Genomic DNA, 9,664 nt, shown 5'->3' with positions numbered 1-9,664 from the left:
AGATAAACATTTATTGTATTTAGACATTTCAGTATGATGAAATGGGCCCAATCTCCATATTTTGGGATCAAACTCATCCTCCTGCTCAATTAATCTATCAAAAACAACTGCAATGAAAAATATTATAGAACTGAAATAATCCACGCTAGACTGACCGTCGTTCAGATTTGTCATACTTTAATTGAATTCACTTTTATAAGAAGCATTTATAAAAAATATGTTTGATTTATAGATACGTCTAGAGTCCCGATATACAAGCATGATATACAGTACATTGCGCATCAATGTATTTTCATGTCAAAGCATTCCATTATCAGATGATATATACAGTTTACTGATCTCAAGATCTGCATTCCATAAACCCATAACGAGAAGAGAGAGAGGGACTAAGGGCATCAAGACTGAAATAGCAGTAGCTCTTCAAAACAAGTGAATCAGCTGCATGCTTGGTTTGTGCTCATCACTTTGAGGCATCTGATTGGATAAAAACTATCCTGTTCTGCTCATTAGTTTAAAGGTCAGATGATGTCACGCAAATGTCTGTCACCTGAATTGTCACCCAAACGGCGGCTCTCCATCCCGGCTTTGGTTTGAGTTAAACAGAGGGAGGGGTTTGAACCCGTGTTTGCATAATTATTCAGAAACACAAACGCCTCCCTCTTAGTGTCCAAATGTTGGTTTTGCTCCGGCTACAGAAAGACCTGGGTTCACTCCCCTGTAGTCAGGATATGGTTATATGCTGCAGCCGCAGAAGTACATGCTGTATTTGTCTGCTGACAGCAAGCGATTCATAAACTGTCTCTGTTTCAGTGTGTGCAAGTCGCCTTTGTTGGTGTTGGTGGTGCGTCATCATGGTGATATGGCGGTGTGTCCATTGTAGGAGATCTGAGGGATGCCATTACTGGAGTTGTCCAGGATCTCCTGTTAGGGACACACACACAAAAAACATATTTCCATGAACTTTCAAGCCTTTTTCAGTCATTCTCCTTCACCTGTTGGAGACCATCATGTTGACAAGTGCACCAATATGAAGCTGTCTCTTGCTATCATGTCCTACCTTCTCAGTCATCTCGTGTGAATGGTGCAGCGAGTGCTCCCTCTCCAGGAACATCCTCTGTTGCTCGGAGCTAGCCAGGCGACAGGTCAGCCATGTGGATAAGGTACAGGAGGAGATGCCTGGACAAGACAGAAAAAGGGAGAAACAATGGAGGAATTCTTTATTTTTTAAGATTCCCCCCTGACATGTTTTATAACATGAAAATCATTAGAAAATCCTGAATCTGTGAAAATGCAGCTGTTTAACTCCTGGACACAAGTTGTTTTCTACTTCACAGAAAAAAACCCATTCTCAGTGTTTCTCAGGTTTCAGGCCTCCGTGTATGCAAGATGTGTACTGGACCATGATTGGCTTCCTAACTAGTTGTGACATCACAATTGTGTTTTTACGTGCACGTGTTAAACTTTCAACCTTCAGTAGATGAATGTGAAAACATTCAAGTGTAAATACAGAACATCACTCTGCACAGCCAAGCTCAAACATCTGACTGGAATAACAGTAAGAAAAACATATTTTTGAGTGGAGGTGGAGTTTACAGGAAGAGTTTGTTATCCCATCTTCAGTGCGTCATACTCTTTATAAGATGTTAGAGATGTGGTGAGGAAAACAGACTTTAGGGAAGATTCAGAAGAAAAAACTCAGCAGAGTTTGATTTTTACGGGAAAACAGCTACATCACATATTGTTGTGTTGTTTAATTTCATGTTTACCCAGACAGGCCAGAGTCATGGCAGCCAGGTGGATCGAGTGCATGGAGTCTGGTCGTTTGCTCAGTGCGCGAACAAACTGGAAGTTGAGGATACCACCGATCAGACCGCAGATACAACACGCTGAAAACAGGATCATCTGAGAGACAGAGAGAAACAGATAGAGAGAGAGATAGTGTGTGTGTTTATGCTAATGAAAATGGCGAAATTGATATCCCATCCACAAATATGTAAACAAACTGACAAAATATGATGAGATGGGAGATACAAACTACTATTAAGCTTCCATCTCCATCATTCAGCTGTTTTGGATGGCGGCTGCTGCAATGAGTAATGTGTATCAGACAAAATAAATCTCATTTCCTATTAGAAAATTGGAACGCTCTCAAAGCAAACTGTCTCATCCAGAAATATTGCACAGCTTGTAAATATGCTTGCATCACTCATTTGGTGTGTGAGTGTGTGTGTGTGTGTGTGTCCTGACTGTGTGTTAGAGGGTTGGCAAGATTTTTACTCTCAGCCTGTAATAAATCATACATTACAGATTACTTGAATTGTAATCAGCAACTGGAAAATTCAATCCCAGTATGAGAATCCCATTTTTCCAGCGTGAGCTGATGGGAAAATGATTGCAGTTCCGTTACTTTGCAGTCAGAATAATAAAATCCAATTGCTTCAATACAACTCTCTGTTGATTGTGTATGCAGGTATGTGTGTGTGTGTCTATTGTTTCTAGAGTACAGGTTCTCTTTCATTGCTCCCAGTACAGATGCCTTTAGTGCCTTTAACCGCATGGAAAAGGGCATCTCCAATTTCAGTCATTATCCGGTGAAGTGTGGAGAGCGGCTGGCAGGAGTCCGGAGCCAAACCAACCTAATGCAATCATCACCCCACAGGCAGACAGGGAGGGAGGGGAAGGAATGAGATGAGCAGAGGAAGATGGAGAGGGTTAGAGCACCGAAACGAGTGGGAGGATGAGAGTGAGCCGAGAAGGCAGAGAGATGGATGAGAGCGATGAAAACGGGAAAGAAATGGAGAAAGAGACTATAGGTGGGGATGGATAGGGTGAGACAGAAGGAGATAAAGGTTGAGGGATGTCTCTGTTACAGCAGATTGTGCTGACATTGATCCATCATTAGTACCTTATCCGCAGGAGAGAGAGAGACAGACAGACAGACAGCCAGACAGACAGAGAGAGTCGGAGACAAACACGAGGGCTCGGAGACAGTGAGAGTGTGTGAGGCGATCATTGAGTGAAAAAGACAGAAAGAATGACAGAAAGTGAAGAGGAGAGGTGACTGCTTGTCTCCTCTGGTTTCCTCAGATGTCTCTTTCAGAACACACTGTATGCACCTGCTCAGAGGGCAACACACACACACATACATATATACACACACCTTTGAGTGTTCGACAGGGTTGGACCGTCTTTACTTGGAAACTTCCAGGGGTACACAGTCCTTGTGTGTGTTGTCAATACTCACGATACAGAGCCAATACATTTGCATCCTCCAGACTCAACATCGATACATACACTTGAGAGTACATATGCTATATAACTGCTGTGCATGGACTGATATTTGACACTATTCTCTATTGTTTTCATTGAATATGAGTATTTGGGGTTCAAAATAATCTTTCAATGGAGAAACATAAAGCTAACTGTCCATTTTCTGTACATAATAATCAACATCGATTCAGGTTTCGTAAAGGCTCTCTTGCTTAACAAAATGGAAAATGTAGTGTCGGAATTTTGTTTCCAGTGGTCTTTGTTCCAGTCAGCTGGAACTAGATCTTGATAACATGGATCAAATCTTTAATGGATGAATTGGCCTTCAAAACCCATCACTCAGTGTTTTGTCATGTTTCATCTCATCAAGTTTGTTTGAGGCCAGCATAACCAAGGGCGAGAAAATCTGACAAGAACAGAGGGGAAGATGAGAGGGAGAAAGACGGAGACACACAGAGAGATGAAATAATGTCTGATTTCCACTGAATACTAATTTTTAATTGTAAGGATGGAAACTTTCTGAAAAGCATGAAATGCTATAACACTTTAAAGGGGACATATTATGCACATTTCCATGTCTGTATTTTTATTCTGGAGCTCTACTGGAATATCTTTGCATGATTTACAGTTCAAAAAAGCTCCTTATTGATTTTATATTGGCTCTTTATGCAGCCCCTCAGTTCAGCCTCTGTCTGAAAAAGGTCGTTTTAGATCCTGTCTCTTTAAGACCCTCCTCTTGATGAGTGCACTCTATTCTTATTGGTTAGCTTTTAGAAGCTGCCCCATAGCAGACTTTCAGTGCTTCCAGAGGCCACGCAAATAAACAGTAGTAGCGGAATTTCACTTCTTTTTCTTGTTCTTTACTCAAAATGGAAACTTCACAAATACATCCGTTCAAGCCCAAATCCAATCCGAAATATGCAAGTGGACAATGTGAACAGTCCATGGAACAGCCTTAGCAACAAAGAGTACGAAACAGATGGCCTTCTGTGGGCATGCATGAATGATCTGGGGTATTCACGGGGAGGAAGTAGAGGTAACTTAGCAAACAGAGTGTTAAGAGCAGGTTGAAGCTCTGCCTTTTGACTTGCAGGGAGCATTTTTACATATTTTAGTTTTAGACCTTTGACAATGTTTAACATGGATATCCAAAATTATAACCATATATACAGTAAAAGACAGAAAATCACAAAAAGCATATTATATCCCCTTTAACTTTTAAAGTTTTGTGTCATGCTTGTGTCATCACACACTTGTGTGTCACATCACTTGAATGCTCTTCCTGTTTGCTGCGGTAAGAATATGCTCTTTATAGAGATCACAATCTAATTTTCATAAGAAAAGATAAAGAACAGATGACTGGCTCTTAGGGGGAAACAAACAAACAAAAGATATACAAGTACTTACAATAAGGCCCGTCCTCTTTCGAGCACACAGCACTCCACACATCCCACAGACCAGAAACTGAATAGAGAGAGAACAACACAAGAGTCAATAAACAATTCCAGAAGTAAGTTTATAACTGAGAAAATTACTGGTTAAGAAACTATATAAACTTCCCTTCCTGATTACCCTTCTTGACAACAGGAAGGATGAATGTATTGTGTACACAGAGTTCTTCAGATGCAATTTTCTCCCCCTAAAAATAGAGTGTGTCATTGTGGGTTTCTAGCAGGAAGCCATATTGTCCTGGATGTCAGTGATTCAGACTGAACTGGAACAGCACGGTGGCGTATTCTGCTGGCAGAGTGAGCTTATAAGTGAGACAGCACATTGAGCTGTGAGCTGCAATATTTTGCTGAGTTGCAAGCAGCAGTCTGTGTGTGTGAGTGTGTGTGTGTGTGTGTGTGTGTGTGTGTGATGACTTATGGGCTTTCTGTCAATTCCAATCTCAGTATCAGTTACAGTACCTGTTGTAGTTTGACAGTACTTTATTGGGCATTGTTAATGGTCTAAAAGGTACATTTAGTTTGTCTTCTCTTTGTTTTTTGTCCAACTGTAATCACATTTTATTTTGGCAGTGGCTTTAAAAAAGTTAATAGTTGCTTTTTATCATTAAAAGGAAGAAAAAAAGGTCCTTGGGAAAATATCAGAAACACTTCTTTTGCTCTCAGTGGCTGGAGGTGTCTGTGTTGGCAGCAGCTGGCAGGCTGAGCCTGGCAGGGGAACTAGAGACAAAGTAAACAAACAAGCGTACAAGTCACGGGCAGACTGTGTGTTATTAGCAGTGGTATTGAAGAATAAGCACCACACCAGCATCTAACTGGACCAAAGTGACATTTGCAGGTACCATGCTGTTTAACGTGCTGCAGCTGAGCTGCTAATTAGCTATTTAAGCCTGCTGACTGTCATTAGTGGTCTGGCAATTTTTCACCGCTGAATGTTTATAAGGTACAGGACAAGATGTGTGTTCATGTTTAAGAAGGCCACTCCAGCAGGAGAGCTCATGTGGGTTGTTGTTCAGCGTCTGTGGCCCTTTGTTGTGAAGCCGGATGCTAAAATGAAGCATTTGTATTCACTGTGTGGAAACTCCATCTGAGTAGACAAAGTCCAAACAATATTCTGATGAATCAACACAACCATAGGGGGCAAAATTTGTACCTTTTTGTGTATGTTTTTTTTTTGTTTGTTTTTTTTTCTCAAAGGAGCACACAGGACATAATTTACAGATATGTATGCTGTAAAAAAAAAATCAGTCATCAGTATCAGTTGGACTTTAAGACACAAAACAGTTTACAAATATGGTGAAATGAGTTCCTCAGTGTCACTTTAAAAACATTTTTAATAATCTAGTATCTTATAGATACAGAAAAAAAAGATTCATTTCCCTTTTAATTCATATTTGTAACATCTGTAGATACTGTACTATATAACACATCACACAACCTCAGAACCTTGAGGGTCTGTCTGCCCTCGGGATTTAGCTAAGTTTGTTTATTTTCACATTTTTAAGGATGCATTGATTTAAATTGAGATCGGGCCTTTTGTTTAGATATTACAGTCTCAAAAAGTCTTCTGGATCATGTCTATTCATTGAATGCACCAGACAAAAGCAGTTTGCATCCGAAACAGACAACAGTCTTAAAGAACGACTCTCCAGTGAACTCAGCACAAAACTTAAAATATCTAATCTGACTCATCTCATGTGTCAACAAACTGTTTCATAACTTCCGCTAAAGCCATGTATATGCACTGAAAAATACAGGAAATGATTGACGATCTCTTTCCTGTTTCTGCAGGACAGTAAATCTATCATCCCGAAACTTTGAACATTTAATTTGTTGGAAATAATGTAGAACTGTGACTGCAATTAATGTTTGACATCCAATCTACTATAAGGACAGTGGTCAGTCAGTCAGTCTTAATGACAGCAGACCTAAACCTTTCGGTGATCATGAGACAAAGGTGGCTGACTCAGCAGACAGCGCTCAACAGCTGATGAGGTTGAACACATAGACGTCACATTGCATATCAGCTTTGTACGCTGTGGAAGTGCACACATTTCACATGCGCAGACACATTCAAATATGCAACCAATACTAATCTCTTTCTCCCTCTTTTTGTTTTATGTACACAAAGGAGTCTTTTAGATACTCAAAACTTTGTAGATATGTTTCTTTTATGATATATGGCCACTAAAAATGTCAGAAACTCCACTTTTTACTGTTCAGTAGCAGAATCAAGTCAACAAGGCTGAAATTGGTGCAGCAATCGGGGAAGACATATGCAGAAGACAGAGAGGATGATTGCGGGTAAAAGCTTTGACCCTCGCCAGCTCTGAGCAACAATTCAAGCATGAATTAATGAGACTGATCTTTAGCTCCAGCACAGAGGCATCTAATAGACTCTCCGACATCTAACAGGCAAACGCATGAAGTCTTTCAAACCGAACATAACCACAATGTTTTAGTCTCAACCACAGATCTTAACACTGGGAGGATGTTGTTAAAAATAAAAAGGTGGATAAACCACAACATCCAGTTAGTGATTAATATTGGGAAAACAATGACCAATATGAACAAAAACTGAGACTATTCTTTCTCAAACCAACACTCAATAAAATGATAATAATGAAAAAGCTTATAATTGAACCATAGAAAAAAAAACTTTTTAGGAAAATGTTCATTCTGATTTTTAAGTGTTTTCCAATAATATTTTATCAAATCCAAACTTATAGTTAGTGTCATTGTATGAAAATCATCAACCAAACCAAAAGAATCCCCTTCATGTTAACAAAGATGTGTATTGCAACGCAACTTCTACCATTATGCTGATAAACTGACAAAGATCATATTAAAACGACCATTATCCTTATTTCAAAGTAGAATCAATCATTCATTTTCCTTTACACACCTTTGTGGTCACATGCCTTATTTTCATTTTATACAAAGGTGTACAGTCTGAAGTCTTAAAGAATCACAAAAAAAAAACATTCCTTATAAAGGTGGATAAGTATAAAGGCTGATGCTTCTGAGTTTAAACGGCCTGTGCCCTGCATTACATCCCTGGACATACTTAACCTTTCTGGGGGTAAATAAGGGGGAAAGTAAGGATAAGAGTTATTCCCAGGACATACACAGAGTCCGCTCCAGACCGGGGAAGCGTCGCCTTGCTGCGGCTTGTGCTCTCCCCGGACCCAGCTGATGCCCACGGCTCCCAGGACGATGCTCGCCACACCCAGGCCCACCTCCACCAAGGACAGCAGGAGCAGGCTCCACAGGATCTTACGGCTGGAGCACATCCTGCCCCGGGCATCTCTCCAGCTCCAGCAGGAGGCGGACAGAGGGCGAGAGGAGTCCGCTTCTCGGTGCTCCGAGGACGGCGCAGCTCTACTGACTCATACCCGGCAGGAAAACAGGGATTTATCCAAACAAGTAGGTCCAAGTAGAGTCAAAAGAGTAAAGGGAACCTAAGAGATTAGAAAAGTATATAAAACTGGAGCTAGAAGCGGTCTGGCTTTGCGGTATTATTCTAATGAGAGCGCTCTGTTGAAGTTCCTCCGTTTGCAGAAGTGCGTGTGTGCCGCCTAGCGCTGTCCAAGGTGCTTAAGCACCAAAGCAAATACAAACGCACACGCGCGCGCGCACAATAAATGAAGGCACGCGCACGCACACAAGCGCGCAATCCACAGCCGTAGCCAGTACTTTATAAAGACTGAGGTCATGTGTTGCAGCCTCCGCTCCCATGTGGAAGAATTCAAACGATATAGGCAGGAATTAAATGGACCCAAAGCCAAAGACTCATTTCAATCAAGTTTGTGTGAATTAATGTGTCACTAACTAAAAAGAAAAGTACAGAGATTTATAGGGCCTTTCAACAGCAGGGCAATTCAAAGTGCTTTACAAAAGAACACAATAAGAGATCAAATTAAGCGAAAATCGAATAAAACGGATACATTACAGTGCTGCTTGAGTGTAGTGCAAGATGATTATTTCAAGTAGTACTCCTGTGTAGTTTCCTTTTACAAGAATTGAAATTTGGAGCACATTTCTGGGAGAGTTTGCTCCAGATATGTATGATAATCCTGGCAACTGCACACACAGATTTTATGTATCAAGACTGGCTTTGTCTGGGTTGCTTAGAGAAATAACACACACATACACAACAGACTCACAGATATACAAGATTGCTGTTATAATTGTTGCAACTTAGACAAGCTGTTCTAAAATTTTAACCGTTAACTCTTAACTGAATTGCATATTGCACCACTCAGAGCAGCGACACACCTGCAAGATAATCTCATCCTACATCTCTTCTTCCTGCAAGAACATACAACCTGGAGTAGCTTATAAGAATATGTAGCACTCTAGTGACTAATGTTTCAGGTTCTTGGGCCCTTTTCCCCCCAATAGTTACCTACAAAACCATATACTGACATCACTTCTGGTCTTTGCTCCCTTTCATTCTCTTTCCCAGTCTGAACCAAAGAAAGTCTTTATGTTAATTATGTTAATTTAATGATTCTGGACACTAAACTAGATCACAATCATTGGATGTGATCCATGCTTTGCCTCATAAATATTCAAGCCAGTTGGGAGTTAATGACTCATTGGTGTTACAGAGTGTAATTTACTGTCAACCGTGTGTGTTTTACTGTAGATTACACTTAAAATTGACAAAATAATTTTAAAAAAAATACATTTTTCACTGAAATTGTCTCTCTTTTGGTGTACCTCTCTATGTCTGAGTTTCCATGATTACATGCCTGTGTGGATCTGAATATATTTAGAAAGGTCAAATTATGCATGAAGCTACAGACTAAACTTCAACATGCAGGAAGCTATGTTGTAAATCTATAGATAATGAAAATTGTTGTGTGACTAAAGTGAATTAAATAATTTTAAAAAACACATACATACCGACTTGTATTACTATTCTGTTTAATATTCTTATG

At 40.1% G+C, this 9,664-nt stretch overlaps 1 protein-coding gene across 1 annotated transcript; it reads right to left on the bottom strand.

The window, feature by feature from the left end:
• Positions 1–157: 157 nt before the first annotated feature.
• LOC137198210 (transmembrane protein 196) lies at positions 158–8,309 on the bottom strand. The gene is made up of 5 exons (XM_067611886.1): positions 7,847–8,309; positions 4,678–4,734; positions 1,767–1,902; positions 1,058–1,176; positions 158–921 (listed from the first exon to the last, which is right to left on the bottom strand). The coding sequence occupies exons 1-5, from the start codon at positions 8,009–8,011 to the stop codon at positions 850–852; spliced, it is 549 nt and encodes a 182-aa protein (XP_067467987.1). The 5' UTR covers positions 8,012–8,309; the 3' UTR covers positions 158–849.
• Positions 8,310–9,664: the final 1,355 nt, after the last annotated feature.

The sequence above is a fragment of the Thunnus thynnus genome, chromosome 15, assembly GCF_963924715.1.
Source record: "Thunnus thynnus chromosome 15, fThuThy2.1, whole genome shotgun sequence".
In the NCBI taxonomy this organism is placed as follows: domain Eukaryota; kingdom Metazoa; phylum Chordata; class Actinopteri; order Scombriformes; family Scombridae; genus Thunnus; species Thunnus thynnus.
The sequence above is the reverse complement of the archived record's forward strand: the minus strand, read 5'-3'. Positions and strand labels throughout refer to the sequence as shown.

Coding starts and splice junctions, on each gene's coding strand:
- LOC137198210 (XM_067611886.1), bottom strand. CDS start 8,011: ATGTGCTCCAGCCGTAAGATCCTGTGGAGCCTGCTCCTGCTGTCCTTG. Junction 1,903..4,677: donor GAAAGAGGACGGGCCTTATT/GTAAGTACTTGT, acceptor TCTGTCTCTCAG/ATGATCCTGTTTTCAGCGTG. Junction 1,177..1,766: donor CATGACTCTGGCCTGTCTGG/GTAAACATGAAA, acceptor TGTCTTGTCCAG/GCATCTCCTCCTGTACCTTA.